The sequence below is a fragment of the Colias philodice genome, chromosome 8 (assembly GCF_061535455.1).
Source record: "Colias philodice isolate Cphi_HAF_F1 chromosome 8, ilColPhil1 Martin Lab GWU primary, whole genome shotgun sequence".
NCBI classification, from domain to species: domain Eukaryota; kingdom Metazoa; phylum Arthropoda; class Insecta; order Lepidoptera; family Pieridae; genus Colias; species Colias philodice.
This window is the reverse complement of record NC_143093.1, coordinates 4007521-4026580: the sequence shown is the minus strand read 5'-3', so window position 1 is coordinate 4026580 and position 19060 is coordinate 4007521. Positions and strand designations below refer to the sequence as shown.

Sequence of the window (19060 nt, the reverse complement as noted above, 5' to 3'; positions counted from 1 at the left end):
ATTAATATAGTTGACAAGTGTACAGAATTTTGTAAATAAATAAACTTACGTCATTGTCAATCAATCTGACAGTCGACAAAGAAAAAAGTAGGTACTTTTATGAATCTTATCATTTTATTTATTTAACCCTTCATATTAAAAATAATTATTCAAATATTTGCTAGAGATATTTATCATTAAAAACTTGAACAGTAAACAATTATACAATAGATATTTTTAATGAGTTCATTCACACATTTTCTGCTATGTTAGAATAAATTATTAAAAAGATGCAAAAGTCGTCCTATTTTAATTTTGATCTCATCAGTATAATTACCCTATATATTATTATACTCTTTGAGTATAATTTAAAGCAATTTAACATTGAATTTAGAACTAGAACCAAAAAGTGCTCAATACTACTAAAAATTTAAAAATTATAAATTGAAGTCCCTAAGTAAAATTACGTAAGTAAGTACTTAAATTTATAATTTTTATTTCACAAATTTATAATACCGAACAGTTATTAAATTACAGTGAGTACAATATTCGTATTCTCCACGGAAATATTTCCGACATGTATTTTCTGGCGACCTAACTCATAATCCGAGTTTTATATTATATAATCTGTAGCCCAATCAGCCCAATTCTTTTTTTTATATAGCAACACCTTAGATCATTAAGTAATGGATGGAGTACGCTGGCAAATGTTCTAACTAAACTTTCTGCTGATTTTGGTGCGGGGAGGGTAACTCACACTGATGAAACACAATGAAACATAATCACACATTCACAAAAATAATTTGTGTCACGAAAGTCGTAAAAATTTACGACCTTTTAAGCGATGAGTTTTTAAATTCAACTCTATCACTAAGATAATAAAGATTAAATTTGTATTTCATTCCAAGATAGTCATGTGGAGTGGGGTTCAATATCGCGTTCTAAATTCAACTTTATCACTTAGGTCATAAAGATTAAATTTGTATTTCTTTACAAGATAGTCTCGTAAGGAATGCGGTTCATTAAGGCGTTTTAAATTCAACTTTATCTCCTAGTTCATAAAGATTAAATTTGTATATTTTCTTTCCATGATAGTCTCGTGGGGCCGCATCAATGATCGAGTAAACATGACTCGATTATTTTTCTTGATCATATCGCTAAACGATACATCGACGATTATTAGAAATTGCATTTTATTAGAAATGTACGTTAAAAAAATAAAAAAATATACACAAATGAAAGGTTATTCCATCTTTTTTAATATTCGACATGTTTGAATTGCTTGACTTGACTTGACAGTACAAAACGGCATTTTTAGCGGAGCACTCGCAGACGTCCGTTCGACGTTTTACGAATACGCAGAGTGCTTGTAATCGATTACGCAAGTAGTTTTTATGAAAGGATAAGATTTTTCGATGAAAATAATCTTATACCTTGGCAAAAGGGGAAACGCCTGCGAGTGTTATCCATTACTTAATGATCTAAGAGCAACACCAATAGAGTTTTTTTGTAAAGTACCTATTTGGTATTTTATTTTATCTGTGCTGTGCTTTTTATTTTTCTGATTCATTCCTGAATTCAGTAGTGCTATTGGCTTGATCGCCTTTTAATGAAAAAAGAAATAGTGGTTTCTATGGCGTTGTGAATTATTCTAAATAAAATAAGTGAAATGTAGTGCCTTATTGGATTTATCAAGTATAGTGTACAGTGATGTACGTAGTGATGTTATAGAATGTGAAGATGATCTCATTGGCGTGCTGACATTAGTTACGTTCTTTTCGGCGATATCTTGATTTAACTGTAGTAATCTTAGTCCAATGACCTTCTGAATAATATAGAAAAATAATTCAAATTGGGGAAAAATGAAGAAACAATTTTACAGAGTGAAGCAACTAGCTGACCAAACATTTTCAAGGTATTATCAACGTATATCAGATAAGATTCGGACAAATAATTAACTGAGTTGATTTTTTAGATTACTAACAAAGAATACGATACAAAAGAAGATTTTAGTAACATTGAAATAAAAAGTCATTGCGAACTGTATTCTCTTAATAAATGTAAACAAAAAGTGTAAATTTATTAGAATGTATACATAAATAATTTTGGCGAAGATTTTCCCTAACATTTTTCATAATTACAGGTCTGGCAAGGGTGAAACTCTACCAGACGAATTACTAACAGCTGATAAAAAGGTGGAACATCTAAGAAATGCATTACAATTGGTTAGCAAGAGGCTTGCAACTGGTGCTGGTAACACTCAGGGTCAAGACCCTGCAGCTAGAGAGAAGAGATTGAAGAAGCTACCAGAATATTTATTAGGCCTATCTATGTTAGAAGCTAGTAACTATGATGATGATGATAGCATCCTAAAATTCATTTTGCATGAATGTGGTAAGATCATCGTATTATAACAATTCCTTGTTAGTTAGTATTTTCATAAATTGCAGTAAAAAATTTAAAAGTTAGAATGGCATATATTCTAATTCAGTCTATGTTATTAAATTGTAAAAAAAAGTTACAGGGTATATCTTAATTTATTATTGTGATAAGAAAGTTTTTCATCATATTTTTCCATCTTCCACAGGTAAAACAGAAAAATTTCTAGCAAATGAAATAGCGGAGCATGAATTAAAAGTTGAGCAGCTCGTGTGTGCCCCGCTTACGGCTATAAGCGATACAGACCTACCGGCTATTATGAAAGCTAAGAAACAACTTAACAGATTGATGAGTGAAAAGGAATCAGCTTTAAGTCGATATAATGTGAGTTTTAGTGATAAATTATTCTCATAGTCCTATTTATACCTATTTTTAGTAATCAATGATGAACTAATTATGTTAAAAATAAAGTTTGCAATTTAGAATACGAGTAAGTTAAGCCTATTTATTCAAATTTATTAAAGTAGTAAAGCCTATTTATTCAAATTTATTTTGAACAGGGATACTTCAGATAAATACTATATTTACAATTATTACATATTGTATTGATAATGTGTAACAAAAAATTATTGATAATAATGAGTCACCAATTCAGTATAGTTTATGAGAAAAATAAACAAATATATTAATTAGGGAAACACATTTATAATTAGTGCAAAGACATTAGCATATTTGATAATCTTAATTTGCTTTGTTGTTATTTGGTGTAATAATAAAGATTTGAATTAACCTAGTTTGAAGTAAGGATTATATTTATACCTAATAAATAGGTATGAGATTTGTTGTTATATAACAAAACATATCTCTGTTATCTACATCCGAACCACTGATAGTGTACATTTTATAGGAATTCACATGTTTTATTTATGACTTTTTTGCCATACATATTATGTGCATTATCTTTATGCCATGTTTTCAATATTAGTTACTTTAAAATACAATAAGAAGTGAGTAGTTAAATGTATTCTATTTTTGGAATTATAAATTAAAATCTCTTTTCTTTAATATCATATTTTGTAAATTCTTATACTAGTCTTTGTTCACATGCGTATATTATTTCACTACCTATTGGTGTACCTTTTAATTGGCGTAGCTTAGTATTTATTCATCTCAAAAATTGTATCACTAGCTGTAAGGTACCTTATCATAAATAAATAAATAATAAATGAATTTGTTAATATTTCAAACTATATAATATGTATTTGGTATCTATATTTCTCAAAACATTGTAAGAATACATTTTTATTTAAGCTCTTTAGGAATTTTTATTTAGAATAACATATGATTGGTTTGGTTGTCAGTGAGAATGGATAAAAATACCATCTTTTAGTAGGTGGCATAGAATGGCTATTACCTACAAAAAATATTGAGTTAAACACATTAATTAGTAATTACTTTAAAAGGATATAAAACAAATATTATGTTCATATTCAACATATTTTTATCACTAACTTGTTTTCCTTCCTCCTGATTATTACAACTAAATTAATTAATCAGATTGTGCCGTGTGTGAAAATTGTCCTGAAATAATCATTTATTCATTCAAATTAATTCATGAGGTCATTTCATTATGATCCCACCATTTTACAGCATTTAGAACGACAGAAAGAGGAGAATCCGTCAAAATTTATAGCAGCTAGAGAAGAGCTTGAAGAAGCAGGGAATAAAGTGGAATCAGCTCGGGATGCACTCGCGGCGGATATGTTTGCACTCGTCGCTAAAGAGGCACAACTAGCACATACATTATTGCAATATGTTAAACTGCAAAGGGCCTACCATGAGTCGGCGTTGCATTCGCTGCAAGACACAGTCCCAGAGCTTGAGAGGTTTATAAGTAAGTGGATCTTTTATTTAATGGTTTATTTTATTTTAAAACTAGCAAACCCGGCGAACTCCGTTTCGCCACCAGAGACACCTTTTCTTTGCTATAAACCTCACGGAGCCCGAAACCTTTCCAACGAATGCAAAACCGTGGAAATTGGTTCGTGCGTTCTGGAGTTATAGCGTCAGGAAGGAAAACCCGACTTATTTTAATATAGTAGATTAATAGGTCCATAATATACTAGCTGCGCTTCACCCGCGTGGCTCCGCTCCTGTTGGTCTTAGCGTAATGATATTGCCTAAAGCCTTCGTCGATATATGGGCTATCTAACACCAAACGAATTTTTGAAATCAGACCAGTAGTTCCTGCTATTAGCGCGTTCAAACAAACAAACTCTTCAGCTTTATAATATTAGTATAGAAGTATAGTTTCTGTATATTAAGTAATTATCTTATTTTATTTAATTGTATATTAAAATGTCCTTCCACTGTGAAGCTCTATGTCTGTTAACATATTAACAGCGTTAATGGACATAGAGCCTGCGGCAATGTAGTTTCGTTGAAACATACAATGTTGACATTAGTTTATCTTCATTATAGTTAATACTTATTTGTATTTAACTAGTATTCAATCTGATAATACAATTAGCTAAACAGGAGTTATATCTTCTGTTATCATAGTAAATGGATAAGCTTGTGACCTACCCCTGACCCATTGCATCATGTACTAGTCACTCGGCCAGTTAAGTAGCTAATTCTTTTTCATTCAACGATTCGCCGTGTCGAAATCTCTAAATAAGAAACTCGACATTGATTTAACAACAGTTGAAACATTTATCCATTCAAATCAAAGCAGTGTTAACTGTTATTATGTTTATGTCTCTACGGCTATTACCGATTTTCTCGTGTTTTCTTATTAAAGTAGCTCAATAACACAAAATATAAACATTAGAAGACAAAAAAAAATTATAGGTAAAAATGCAATGCAATCACGACAAACTATTTTAATTAATAATATGTAACATAAAATATACCGCAGAATATAATGTCCTCTATAAAAATCTTGAACTCCATATCAAGGGACAACAAATACATTTTGTTTTGAAAGTCAATAAAAAGTACAATTAAATATTAGATAAGATATCACTCCTTAATCAAGAGATTACAAAAGTTAACACCCTTGATGAAAGCGTAACAAATAACAATGAACGCGACCACTAAACGATTCGTTTAGCAAGTTAATCTAAGTTGATGAGCACACAGGCAATCAACGACGCCTGCACAGTCTGCTCTTAGGTTGACCTAACGAACCTAGTTATGATTCGGATGAATTTCGATTTAAATTCTCTGGGAGAACACAGTCTGGTACATTGATGAGTCAGCACTAAAGATAGTGTGTAGATGGATGTACTAAAAGATAAGCGTGTTTTTTCAAATCACACCTAAACATTTTCAAAGAATAAAATACAAATTGATACTTATTATTGCTTATTTAATTGGAGTATTACTTAGTTTTCATCTTTGATACTGACGTATTACGAGAACGATTCAATAGTTAAGTTTTTTTTTATTACCAGATAAATATTGTTCAATTGTAATAAATGTTTTTTTTTGTTCTTTTATACTTAACCTCTGATAAAACCATAACTTAAAATAATTTGGAAAATCCAAAAGTGCACGCCTCATAATTTTTTTTTAATAAATATTTATTAATTATTATTTTTGTTTATTTAATAACAATTAAACCACATCGAATCAGACCCTGAAAAATGAAAGGGTTCTATTCCTGAGCATACTCAAGCGTAAGAGAAAAAAAAAGACTCGATTATTAAAGTATTTCGGTCGCTATCGTGTTAACAAGAAAAAGGATCCGCACATACAGACACACGGACGTCCAAGACAGAACTTTTTTAAACTGTTTTTTAACTAGTTTAAATAACAAAAATGACATCAAAAATATCATGAACGTTAAAAATAGTGTTTTTTCTTAATATGTGTGTGTATGTATTATCTTACAAGTGCAATGTATGATACATAAAGACATTTTAAGTTTGAAAAATCAGATGTTTTGCGCGAAGTGACAGTAGTACCCACCTCAACGCTTCGCTTATGAGGCGTGCAAAAATGCAATTTAAAATAATCGCTCGGTAGAATTTGAGAACATCACTTTTGCACTACGAATACTGAGTTTTTGAATTTTGTGGCCTTAGTAGACCAAAATTCAATTTGACCGATAGATAGAAGTTCAAAGCTCTTAAAAACAATAAACGCATACAAAAAACAGAGAAATTTTCGATTAACATATATTTCTCATTAATAGAATGGAATTATGTATGCTATATCAACATAAATATTTTCCTATTTGCATACGTTTTATTTTTGGATATGTTTATTAAATGTATAGTAGAAGAATAAATTATCTATGAAATCCATTACCCACTTATCGTTTCTTTTTTTTTTTTAATTGAATCGGAAAATACTAATAATTGTAATTATTGGTTAAATATTTTTATAATTGCGTTGGCGTACTTGAGTGCGTGTGAATGGGATGTGACGAATTGCATACAACAATTTTTATAACAGTGATAATAATCAATGTAGAGGTATTAAATACAAATCAGAAAAATGTATCATCACTCAATGATATATTTTGAAGGCCCTCAAGTATTGAAGCCTGATAATTTTAAATCTGTGATCCTCACAGGTTAAAAAATATCATCCAAATGCTCGTTTTACTCCAGTCCAATGACCTAGCTAGAATCCAGTCCTGATTTTGTTATACAATTTAAATAAATACAAATCACTGCATAGTATAAAACAAAGTCGCTTGCCGCTGTCTGTCTGTATGCTTAGATCTTTAAAACTACGTAACAAATTTTGATGGGCTTTTTAACCCATTGACCACCGTAAGGCCCGATCGGGGCGCGACACAATAGATTTTCTATTGTGTCTGTGATTCCGAGGACTGATGGATTAAACGATTGATTTTTTCTACAACACGGGCGAAGCTGCGCGCGGTATACTAGACAACAAGAAATGAAACAACAAATAAAAGTTATATGTACATATCAATTTACTTTTCAGATGACAGTTCAGTGAAACCAGTGTTTGGCTATCCGTTGGAAGAGCATTTGCGGGTGACGTCACGAACGATAGCTTTCCCCATAGAAATATGTGTGTGCACGTTACACGAGCTCGCTTTGAATGAGGAAGGATTGTTTCGAATTGCAGGAGGTAAGATTTTTAATAATATTCTAATTATTTTATTTTTTACTTTTAGTATAGTAGGTAAGTGTAAGTTTTTTTGGTAATACATAACATCTATTAATATGAAATTGATTATGCATTGAAAATAGTAAATATTGAACGAAAAGTGAAATTTAGCAAAATTCATTTGACCTCGAAAATATGTCAAGAGCAAGGTTATAACAAAGCAATTTTTTTGCAATTACGCTCGGCACCAATGTTATTATCAAACAAGTACTAGTTATAAAAACCATTAACTGTCATTTATTGTTTAGGTACATCGAAAGTTAGAAGATTGAAGTTATCGCTGGATGCGGGGCTGTTTAACGTACCGTTACCGCAGGACTACAAAGACATGCATGTAGTTGCGTCAGTTCTTAAGTGTTATCTACGAGAATTACCTGAACCCTTGCTGACCTATCGACTTTACGAAAACTTCATTCTCGCCTCGCGACAACCCACAGAACAAGCGAGGCTCAATTCTCTCTGGGAAGCTATACACTTACTACCCGATGCTAATTTCCAAAACCTTAGGTATCTTATTAAATTTTTGTCTGCCTTGACACAAAATCAAAGCACAAACAAAATGACGCCATCGAATTTGGCTATTGTTATCGCACCGAACCTTTTATGGGCCGCAGATGAGAGCACTTTCGACATGAACATAACTACAGCAGTGAACTGTGTCGTCGAGTTACTCATCAAGCACGCCGACTGGTTCTTCAAGGATGAGCTCAACTTCTTCATATCTTTCACTAAAGAGGATTTGCTACCGGGTGAAGGCGACTATGGGTTTATTCCCAACTTCGTTCAAGGATATAACCAAACTGTCGTACTTAATCAGGAACAGTCTAACGGAGACTACAATAGTATGAGTAAATCGCTCTACGACTACAACAATCAAATATCACAAAAATCGACCGTCGACGGCCCCGGCCGCCACTCTCGAAGCAACAGCCACGATACTAGTTTAATATTGTTAGAAAACGATATGAAAAAAGCACAATCGAACAGCTCGCTGTCCGATCAATCTAGTCCACCCCACGGGAGCCCGAAACCGATATTGAGGCGAAAGAATAAACCTCTGGCGCCGGTTCCCCCTAACTTTACTCCCGATAAGAATAAAAAAGTCGAAGCACAAACTCAAGTCAACGAGCCCGCGAAGGAGCAAACTAACGTCACAAAAGAGAACGAAAAGCCGGCGAAACCGCCGCGGCCGGTGATCTCCGACACGGGGAAAGTGATCACAGGAGTGCAAACAATCAACAGATCGACATACAGACAGAACAAAGCTCTCAAAGAGGAAGCCAACCGGAGCAGCAGCCGGGAGAACCTGACCGACACCCGGCGGCAGAGCCTCGAGTTCGACAAGGATAAATTCGATTTTAAACCTATCGATAAGAACGACAAAGAATCGACGCTCGTCGTCAAAAACGTGACGGCGCAGACCGGGGTTGTCGGCAGAATGAAAATAATAGGGGATACGATCAGCGGGCCGGCGTCGCTCGGCGCAGAGAGGCCGGCGGATAAACCGGGCAGGATACAGATCCCGAAGCCGAGCGGGCAGCCGCCGCCCCGGCCCGTGGCCGCGCCGCGCACCATCGTGCCCGCCGCCAGCACCGCCAGCGCGGAGCCCGACGGCGAGGTGCAGCTGCGCCACAAGCCCGCCGTGCCCGAGCGGCCCGCCACGCTGCGCCCGCAGAGCTTCCGCGGCCAGCGCGCCTCGCTCACCGACCCCGCCGAGGCGCCCACCGTGCTCGAGCGCACGCACATGTACACGGTGGACAAGCAGCACCCGACCGTGATCCAGGTGGGTGCTGCGGGGGAGGCGGGGGCGGCGGAGGGCGAGGCGCGCGCCACGGTGCAGCGCACGCACAGCTCGGGCGGCAAGGACGCGGAGCTGGAGGAGGGCGGGCGGCTGGGCGCGAGCCGGCAGCTGTCGCAGTCGGAGGGCAGCATCACGGAGGGCGGCGCGCGGGGCCGGCCGCCGCGCCCGCTCGTGCCCGCGCCGCCGCCGCCGCACGCACCGCCGCACTGCGAGAGCACCGACCTCTAGTCCTCCCCTCCCCCTCTCCCTAGTGTTATACCCTCGTCTAGTTAAGCGAAGGTGCAATCGTCCAAATCGAGATGTAGATCCCGTGCTGATACACGTAAAATAATCGCCGGACGGGCCTTAAAGTTTATAAGTTAGGCGACCGTCGCTCGGTACGATGGCAATATTTATATCGTATGAGACTGATGCCCTCTACTATTTTTACACGGATGGCTTTCATAAAGACTAAAGTACAGTTATATATTACTTTGCGAATAATTTATTTTTGTATTGCGAATCATTATTTTATTAGATGGATAGATGTGATAAAATCGTCGATTACAATTTGTATTGCTTTTATTAAACTAAGAATTAGGATTGTATCGGGACGTATCGGAGATTTCTCTATTGCTATTGTCAGTCAGCGCTGTAATAATATTCTACGAACATATCACACGTCAATTTAGCTTACGTATTGGGCGATATGATGATGCTTATCTTGTATGATATAGGTTATGTTGCAGTTAATCTTTGTGATATTAGAGATTGGTCCGAGGTCTCGCGGCGGAAGGCGAGCGCACAAACTATGTTGTATTATTAGCAGCCATATTTTTATATTTTGACTCGACAGTGCATTAGTTATATTGGCCACGCTGCAGTGAATATTATTGTAGGCTAATATATGTTATGTAGTATTTACGAAGTTCTTTATGTGATATGCATTTTATTAATATATACTGCAAGTATACAAGCTTCTGTTGTAAGGAATAATAAAATCACAAAATTTTAAGCTAATTTTTATTTACAATCCTATTCCTATATATAAAATAACTATGTAGTCCATTTAACAATGTAATAATTCTTTTTGCCGACCCGAAGCAATGAGATGAGATTGGGTAGTATGTGCGCGGACTCTGTAATCACTTCGTTAATATTCTTTATTTTTTGATGGTTAATATAAAAACCGCCAGCTTGAATGATTCTTAAAGCATCATCTGGAAATAAGTAATAGTATTTTTAATTAATTATGAGTAAAATCTTGACTTTCAAACAAATCAATTCACTCTATTTGTAATTATTATTTCTTAAACAAAAATATAGAATTGCATTTAAGTAATTGATATTGATTAGTATCTAGATGAAAAAAAAAGAAAATTTATATAATTTTGTAGAATTAAAACTAAATTATCCATTGACATTTGAAAATAGCACTTACATCAACGAACTTTAAGTCTAAAATCAGTCCAAATGACCATACTTACTTTCAGTGGGAAAACATTTAGCTTGCAAGCCAAGTTCTAGTACAGTTATTCCCGGTCTTAACATCAACCTAGACACGGGCGCTCCCTCGAACACTTGCTCTAGTTCTGTAGAACTAAGTGCAACTAAAGAGTTGACGTCCTTATTGTAGATTGCTTCTGTAGCCTTGCGAGCCCTGACTAGTCCTTCCTCTGCAAATGGTTTAGTTAACACATAACATTATAATGTAAAGTACACAAGTATCATCAATTAAAAAGACAAACAGGTCTTTCAAAAAGAATTTAATCAAGAAATGCTCAACTTGTCAAATGGTCTGGTATATTTTTTTTAGATTCAATAAAATACACAAGTTATAAATGAGATATAAATTTTCAATAAAACTAGCAAATAAATAAAAATGTAAAATATGAAAACACTTGTTAACCGAGCGCCCCGATCGGGGCGCGGCACATAGATTTTCTATTGTGTCTGTGATTCCGGGGACTGATGGATTAATTAACCAACAACAGACTTGGTAAAAAAAACTTTTTAACTAAAGACTTACCTCCATGAACTAAAATAGTTAACTGCTCAGCTAAACACTGTTGGGGATATCTCTGCTCTGGGTGCTCTTTATGCTTAAACATTATATCTTTAATTTCTCCTAAACTATAGAATGTGAACAGTTTCAATAGCTTTTCAACTTCAGAGTCTTTGGTCCTGATGAAAAATTGATATAAACTGTATGGACTGGTTTTGTTTGGATCCAACCATATTGCATTTCCTGCTGATTTTCCAAATTTATCCCCCTCTTCTGTTGTTACTAATGGTAATGTTAAACCTAAATATGATTGAAAAATCAAATAATAATTATTAGTTCTTTTAATGTAGTTATTGAAGATATGATTAAGAAAAGGGGAGAACTTACCATAGACATTCTGTTTTGTCATACGGCTGATGAGTTCATGACCAGCACTAATATTTCCCATTTGATCACTACCACCAATCTAGAAATAAACAAAATTATCTTTAAATTAAATGCTTCTATTTTCTATAATATGTCATAAGAACTTCATACATACCTGAAATTTGCAATCATATTCCTTCAATAAATGCAGCCAGTCGTAAGCTTGAAATATCTGATAAGAAAATTCAGTAAAGCTCATTCCAACTTCTGAATTTATCCTATTTTGAACACTTTGTTTTAAAAGCATTGTTCCCATTCGGAAATTCCTTCCAATATCACTAACAAACTGAATAGAATCAATATTCCTGTACCAAGTTTCATTGTTTACAACTCTAAAACAAAATACAGATTACAATAAAAATCTTTAAAAAAAACAATAATATTGTGAAACAATAAACACACCTTAAAGGTTTAAGTTTGTTTGAATCTTCTGACCAAATATATTTTTTGTGATTTTCAAAAACAACCTCCAGATTCTTTTTCAGACATTCAATATTTTCTTGAATAATATTGCTTTGCAATGCTACACGGTCAGTACTCTTACCACTTGGGTCTCCTATGTGTCCTGTTGCTCCCCCTAACTGTAAATGAAGTACTTTTACAATAATAAATTTATTAACATTGAAAAAACTGCTGGTCATTTGCACAAACTATAAACAGGAAAGAAAACAAAAATATAGTATTCGCTTAAATGAAAAATTGTTATTATTAAATGATTCTTAATACGAAACAATTTTTTTTACCAAGGCAATTGCATTATGTCCTCCCCGCTGCCAGTGTAATAAATTAATAATGACTAGTAGATTCCCCACATGAAGGCTGTTCGCAGTGGGATCGAATCCTGCATATACACACTGCGGAGACTTATTGAGTAGGTTCAATATTTCTGATCTAAAACAGGGCACAACATTAAACAATTATCCATGAGACTATATCAAAACCGGCAGAAAGTAAAACTTACACAGACGTATTCGGAAATATATCTTGATACATGCCACGATCACTTAATTTTAAAATATTTCTGGTTTTACTACTAAAATATCGGTAGGAAATATTCCTGACAAATGCATTATTAAAATTATAAGCGCTTTTAAATATCCACATTTTTCCAATCATATTTAATGCTGTTAAATGCTAGCAAGACCATCTAAAGTTTAATTGATTTCAATTCAAAATAAGGTGCATATCATTCAATACGTTTTCATTTTCAGCCAATTCATAACAATTTTTATTAGTTTTATAACCTCCAAAATTATTATTTTACAGCTGTTGACTGTTGTTTTCCTACCTTTGTCACATGTCGTAAATGTCATTTGTCAACATCATCAGTAACAGATATGTTGCCATTTTAAACTTTATTACCAAGATGGTATTTTAGTGGTGTGTGGTTTATTAATTATTAAAAAAAAATAATAGTAATGACCATGGACGTATAAAAAAAGACGGACGGTATATCGCCTAAACATTGAGTGAAGCCTAGTAATCGGCGGCGAAACATCCATGTGTGTGTGCCATGTTGCCATGGCAACAGCTGTGTTGATGACAATGGCGGCTGTATTTTTTTCTATAAATTTTGCCGTAATAATTTTGTCATTAAAACATAAAAGAAATAACTTGCTTCCCTGTGGCATGTAATCCCTTGTGTTTTGTTATTTAAAATTGTACTGTTGCGACACCATTTAACCACGCAAGACGGCATTTTAAATATTTTTTGTGAAACAGTGACGCAGTTAATCAGTCGGTAGTTCACGACGTAATGGCGGCCGACTAGCTTACTATGGTGAGAGTGTGTGCGTGTTTATTGTCTTTACACGATCGCTAGCTTACTATGGTGGCTTCACGTTGTTTGTTCGTAATACGGCGTCCGTCTTTTTTTATACGTCCATGGTAATGACCATGTAAAGATGTGATGGCTACATCAATATTACGCATCAATGAACCCGAATATCAGTGTAAATTTTAATACAACCCTTGTTTATTTTGTAAGATATTCCGATTTTTGCAGAATTCAATATAAATATGGAAATGGAAAAATAAAATGAACAAGTTATATATGCCACAAAATATTTATTGATACAGAATACAATTTTCACAAAACAACGTATATTATGTGGCTTCTACTACACTAGTATAATATTTAATATTTTAATAATGGATTTATTCAATAATAGAAGCTTTGGACAGTTTTTAATTATAACAAGATTTAGATTTTCATAATTATAACTACATATTTAATCACAGTGCAGTCATCGAAAATTTTGTCAGAGCATAATTACGTGGTACATAAAAGGCTAGGATAAAAACAAAATTAGAAATTTTTAATTTAGACCAACTAAAAACTAATTACATACAAACTTATAAAATTAAGCTGTACTTACAATGATACACTCCAGGCAGTACCCTAACTACAGTCTAATTTGTTCCAATTTACCTGCAGCCCCAACGGTTTATAAATTTAACATAATTAAAACAAGCAAAGAATACTCAACAAGATTTTTTGTACCTAATACTCTCAGAGATGACAATACTATAAAAATACTATCTTAAAAACTAATTGATTTAATGGTACAGATATATTTCCACGCATTATAAGAATTACAGTACAAATATTATACTTTTTAATCTTCAAGTGTGACATTTTTGAAGAGATATGACATAGATTCTTTGTTGTGTATGCGCCTGATAGCTTCACTGAGCAATACAGAAATGTCGATGGTTTTAATCTTGTTGCATTGCATCTTCTGCAGTTCATGGGGAACAGTGTTGGTAACTACGACTTCGTCAATGGGCGAGTCTTCAATAAGACGTGGTGCGTCAGACGACAATAGACCGTGAGTGGCTAACACGTAAATTTTGTAAGCACCACATTCTTTTAGCACCTCCGCGGCCGCGACGAATGACTGCACATCGTCGATCATATCGTCCTGTTAAATAATTATTTCAATAGCATTTTGAACCATATTTTTTATTGTATTCTTTTAATTAACGTATTATTCTGATAAGAAATTCGCAAAAAATTGAGGTTGTTAAAAATCATAAAAACAAACTACAAACTATACAAGTAAAAGAAAAATATTAAAAATTGTATCTTTATTAACAATTTTTTATCTTTTGACATAGAATTACTTGTTTTATACACCATATTGCATTTAACTAATTAAATGAATAAATAAACTCACCACCATAATTGCTATTCTACCGCCAACATCCCCTACTACATTGATTGGCGGCTTCTCTTTGGCTGGATGTGCTGGAACCCCTACGGGGACATCCATTGTGCGCGACCTGCTGATATATAACAATACCCATTAATACATAATATTTAATGCCCATTTGATTGAAAAAAACTGTGTCAGTACTTTTCAACACACTGAATAAAATAACTGTGGCTCTGCTACTGTCTGAACATTAGTTTCTTAAGATTGGATAGAAACGAAAATTCTTTCGCAATTTCACATAATAATGTCACACATTTTCATATGAATTATAATGATACCTTGGTAAACAAGGTGGTGAATATCTGCCATCAACTTCATCACTTTCGGCTTCCTTTTGTTCACCGTGTATCACCGCAATGGCCAATCTCAGACGTTCCGAGTATGAAGTTGCTTTCTTTGCAGAACCGGGGTTGCGAGCCACAATCACAGAATTACGATAATCTGGAATCTAAATATTTGGATTAATATTTTCTTATGTTTGATTTTACGCAAGTATTATACATTTAGAAGTTTAAGATTTTAACAGATCTTTACTCTACTTGAATTAGTGTTGAAGACAAAGGAGAACCCTTCAAGGCCCTATACTAGTGTTAATTTGTTGAGTGTTAATAAGTTCAGCAATTCTTCTCAAGCATGAAACAACACAAGTAATATGACAATCATAAATCCTTACACTATCTTGAATGTATTGTAATAAGAATGGGGACGCTCGTAAATTGTCCACTGGGCAATCGTAGAAACCCTGTATTTCCTTCTGATGCAGATCCATAGTGATGATATGTGTAAGACCAGCTTTACACATCATTTTAGCAAGGAGTTTGGTGACAATGCAACCTCGTTTCCTCATTTTGCACTGTTTGCTGTACGGCAGATATGGAATCACACCCACAATGGACCGTGCCGATGAAGTCTTACATGCATAAGCCATTATTAATAGTTCCATAATGTTGTTGTTAACATCCCTGAAAGTGATTTGGATGTTCTTAATTTTTTAAATATATAAAATGATGATGAAATAATGTAAACATGTATCTGTTTATTATTATATGCTTGTGTTCAACTGTAATATTGGTACCATATTGAACAAATAAGCTCTTTAAATTTTGCAGTTGAAATTTAAGCAGTGTATCATTTTTTCCTTGCAGTCAAAACAATTTTCTACAAAGTTATTCATATTATTATATAATTAAATATTATTTATAATTAAAGGTGAATATGAAGTAGTGATGTTCCCACATGATCTTTTATTTGACTACATGCCTGTTTGTATATTACATGCATCATGAAATAAAAGTGGACTTCTGATTAAACACTAAAGACTTTAGACTATCTTTATTTGATGACAGTTCATTACTTAATGTTGTAATAATGTTTCATTAACAATGTAAATATATTGATGGCACTAGACAGTGGAATCATCTGGCACCGTCACTTTGCCACACTTGAATAAGTACTGCTTTATGCCATACCAATAATCCCCCCTGGAGTCACCCAACAGATTATAATGTGACTGTTATAAAAATAGTTTAATAATGATTGATTTAATATATCAAACAGGTTGACCAAAGTAATTGGCTCGGGTTGACTTTAGAAACGTGCGGCACGAATTTCGGCGCGATTTTAATTTTTATCGATCGATAATGATGCCCCGAAACATACATTAGCTGCTTTTCGTGCGGAAACGTGTAATAACAGAGAAATCTTTTTTTTTAATTTTTGAGATTATGTTCAAAATTGTTTGAGTTACATTGACAAAACTACAAGAATTGTGTTTGAAAGAGATAACAAATGTCTTAATGTACATATTAAAAACCATAGTTCATTCAAAATCATGTTGCTGAGGGAACAACAATTCATACGGATTATTGGCGAGCATATGATTGTTTGGGGCAATATGGGTATGTTCATAAAAAAGTTAATCACTCAGACCCAGACAACCCATTTGTTGCCTCTGACCCATTTGAGTCCCAGTGGCATGTTGTAAAAAGATTTTTTAAAAAAGATAACTATAACCACCCAGCAAACTTCGGTGATAATATTATAGAGTATGTGGAGACGATGAGTAGAAAAAAATAAAATGGATCCATTCATTGCCATTGTAAATTGTATCAAACATGTAGGTATACAAGATTTGAATAAATAATTATTAAAAAAAAATGTTTTTATTGTATGTATATTGCACACAAATTGTTAATCACAGAAACGAATCTGTCCACCCCGATTCCACGTGGTACTTGTCTGTCATACACTAGAGTGTATTAAAAAAGTCGGAGGCGCGGAGGAGCGTGGCGCCCGCGTGTGCTGAGGAGCAGGCAGAGTCAAGCGAGCCGGAGTGGCTGAGGCTGGTCGCCAAAGGCGACCAAAAAGGCGAAGCTACGAAGGCGAGTGAAGACTCCTGCCTGCAACGAGGTACACGGGGGCAAGCGCCACGTTCTGCAGCGCCGGAGCAGTCAAGAAAGCCCATAATCTTCGTTATATTTCTAACTACATCACTACATAGTATAAAACAAAGTCACTTTCTCTATCCCTATGTCCCTTTGTATGCTTAAATCTTTCAAACTACGCAACGGATTTTGATGTGGTTTTTTTTAATAGATAGAGTGATTCAAGAGGAAGGTTTTAGTATATAATTTATTAGGTTTAAGTCAAAGCGGGCGAAGCCGCGGGCGGTAAGCTAGTATAAATATAATCTCAAAAAAAATTAAAAAAAAATAGAAGGGGGGGTTTCCTCACCCCCCACTTTATAGGGTGTCTCCCCTTACCTCCCCCCACCCTTTCCCTCCCCTCCCCCCCCTTAATTCGTGCCGCAAATTTCTAAAGAAATACCATTGGCTCTATAAAAATATGTGGTGGCCTATTCATTTTGAAATTTTAAAAGTTACTATTTCAACATACTTAGTTCCAGTCTGTACAATGTAAATGTTCTTTCCGCGGATTGAATCTGCAATCTCAACCATAGTCTCCCGGTTCGTTTTGTGATAAACCGAACATCCTCCCTTTCGTACTCCGAGCCGACTGAAAAGTTTGACGTAATTATTCAGAAGGTCAAATTAATTAACAAGTGGACGACGGAATATATGAAAGAATTACTTTGCAATCAGGTCCGCGAGCTCAGGATGTGAATTTCCACTTAGAATTACGATGTCTGACGTTGAATTATTCTCCATATTGCACTTTCTTGAGAAGTTCGTCTGTCCTACCAACCTGGAACTTTACTAAAAGATATAATACTACTAAAAACTGATTGGGGTATTGTGGGGGACAACTTCTTAATTTTTTTGACACGTCGAAAGAACAAGAAAAGCAATAAACCTGGTTTTGTTGAGTAACATAATAACCTGGTGACTCCTGGTTAATTTGAAATTGTTTATTTTCAGTTGGATAACCTAAACTGATACAAATAATTGTTTTCGAGATTGATTTTAAGCGCACGCCGCACAGTACAAATATTGAAGCGTGTCCTCATTTACTGAAATAAAACGTAAATTCACAAATTCACAACCGCAACATCACACCGAAACCGCAGGCAAAAATAGTATTTAGAAATAGATTATAGAGGTCGGTGAACTGAATAGACCGTAGACAGAGAATCCAATAGACACCGGCAATGCGTGTCGCAGAAAGAGATAAAAAAGAATACGTCACAATATTTAGGGTTACCATGTGAGGGAAAATTTACCCCGCAATTTGTAAGATACAAATCTCTCAATATCATTATTCACATAACATAAGTGGATAATAATGAGATATCCACATTACATACTTACATGTTTATACTAATATTATAAAGAGAAAATGTTTGTAATTATGTATGTACATATGTATGTATGGTTTTCGGAGCGCAGCTAGTATATAATAAACATATTACTTTTAGATGGGTAATACATATTATGTATATACACATACCTATATATTATATAATCCATACTATATAATATTATAAATGCGAAAGTAACTCTGTCTGTCTGTCTGTTACTCAATCACGCCTAAACTACTAAAACAATTTGCATGAAATTTGGTATGTAGATATTTTGATACCTGAGAAAGGACATAGGCTACCTTTTATTGCGAAATATGTACCACGGGCGAAGCCGGGGTGGACCACTAGTATGTATAATA

The 19060-nt window shown here is 34.5% G+C and overlaps 3 protein-coding genes across 6 annotated transcripts; 1 reads left to right on the top strand and 2 right to left on the bottom strand.

Moving 5' to 3' along the window:
- The first annotated feature begins 1508 nt into the window (after positions 1–1508).
- On the top strand, positions 1509–10307 carry LOC149486441 (rho GTPase-activating protein 44-like). Its single transcript, XM_089698067.1, has 6 exons — positions 1509–1894; positions 2123–2373; positions 2567–2742; positions 4009–4252; positions 7324–7473; positions 7761–10307. Exons 1-6 carry the CDS (start codon positions 1842–1844, stop codon positions 9539–9541), a joined length of 2655 nt encoding a protein of 884 aa, XP_089554193.1. The 5' UTR covers positions 1509–1841; the 3' UTR covers positions 9542–10307.
- TyrRS-m (Tyrosine--tRNA ligase, mitochondrial) lies at positions 10302–13002 on the bottom strand. Its single transcript, XM_089698068.1, has 8 exons — positions 12685–13002; positions 12467–12614; positions 12126–12304; positions 11839–12055; positions 11685–11763; positions 11322–11597; positions 10780–10968; positions 10302–10512 (listed from the first exon to the last, which is right to left on the bottom strand). The coding sequence occupies exons 1-8, from the start codon at positions 12837–12839 to the stop codon at positions 10349–10351; spliced, it is 1407 nt and encodes a 468-aa protein (XP_089554194.1). The 5' UTR covers positions 12840–13002; the 3' UTR covers positions 10302–10348.
- A 768-nt stretch (positions 13003–13770) lies between these two features.
- LOC149486439 (phosphoribosyl pyrophosphate synthase-associated protein 2) lies at positions 13771–18487 on the bottom strand. 4 transcript variants are annotated; one of them, XM_089698066.1, is made up of 7 exons: positions 18254–18487; positions 18032–18156; positions 17837–17956; positions 15615–15903; positions 15220–15389; positions 14903–15011; positions 13771–14647 (listed from the first exon to the last, which is right to left on the bottom strand). In XM_089698066.1, exons 2-7 carry the CDS (start codon positions 18106–18108, stop codon positions 14342–14344), a joined length of 1071 nt encoding a protein of 356 aa, XP_089554192.1. In that variant the 5' UTR covers positions 18109–18156; positions 18254–18487; the 3' UTR covers positions 13771–14341. The 4 variants fall into 4 exon arrangements, with proteins under 4 accessions (XP_089554192.1, XP_089554189.1, XP_089554190.1 ...); XM_089698063.1 differs by having other exon boundaries at positions 18032–18151; XM_089698064.1 differs by having other exon boundaries at positions 14903–15008; positions 18032–18151.
- Positions 18488–19060: the final 573 nt, after the last annotated feature.

What these genes read in the sequence shown, in the direction of transcription:
- LOC149486441 (XM_089698067.1), top strand. Translation starts at nt 1,842, where the DNA reads ATGAAGAAACAATTTTACAGAGTGAAGCAACTAGCTGACCAAACATTT. An exon ending in AGAGCTTGAGAGGTTTATAA is followed by an intron (nt 4,253 to 7,323) that starts GTAAGTGGATCT and finishes TTTACTTTTCAG; the next exon opens with ATGACAGTTCAGTGAAACCA. An exon ending in ATTGTTTCGAATTGCAGGAG is followed by an intron (nt 7,474 to 7,760) that starts GTAAGATTTTTA and finishes TTTATTGTTTAG; the next exon opens with GTACATCGAAAGTTAGAAGA.
- TyrRS-m (XM_089698068.1), bottom strand. Translation starts at nt 12,839, where the DNA reads ATGATTGGAAAAATGTGGATATTTAAAAGCGCTTATAATTTTAATAAT. An exon ending in GACATAATGCAATTGCCTTG is followed by an intron (nt 12,305 to 12,466) that starts GTAAAAAAAATT and finishes CTTCATTTACAG; the next exon opens with TTAGGGGGAGCAACAGGACA. An exon ending in AACAAACTTAAACCTTTAAG is followed by an intron (nt 12,056 to 12,125) that starts GTGTGTTTATTG and finishes ATTTTGTTTTAG; the next exon opens with AGTTGTAAACAATGAAACTT.
- LOC149486439 (XM_089698063.1), bottom strand. Translation starts at nt 18,273, where the DNA reads ATGTTACTCAACAAAACCAG. An exon ending in TACAATACATTCAAGATAGT is followed by an intron (nt 15,390 to 15,614) that starts GTAAGGATTTAT and finishes CCAAATATTTAG; the next exon opens with ATTCCAGATTATCGTAATTC. An exon ending in GTAGAATAGCAATTATGGTG is followed by an intron (nt 14,648 to 14,902) that starts GTGAGTTTATTT and finishes ATTATTTAACAG; the next exon opens with GACGATATGATCGACGATGT.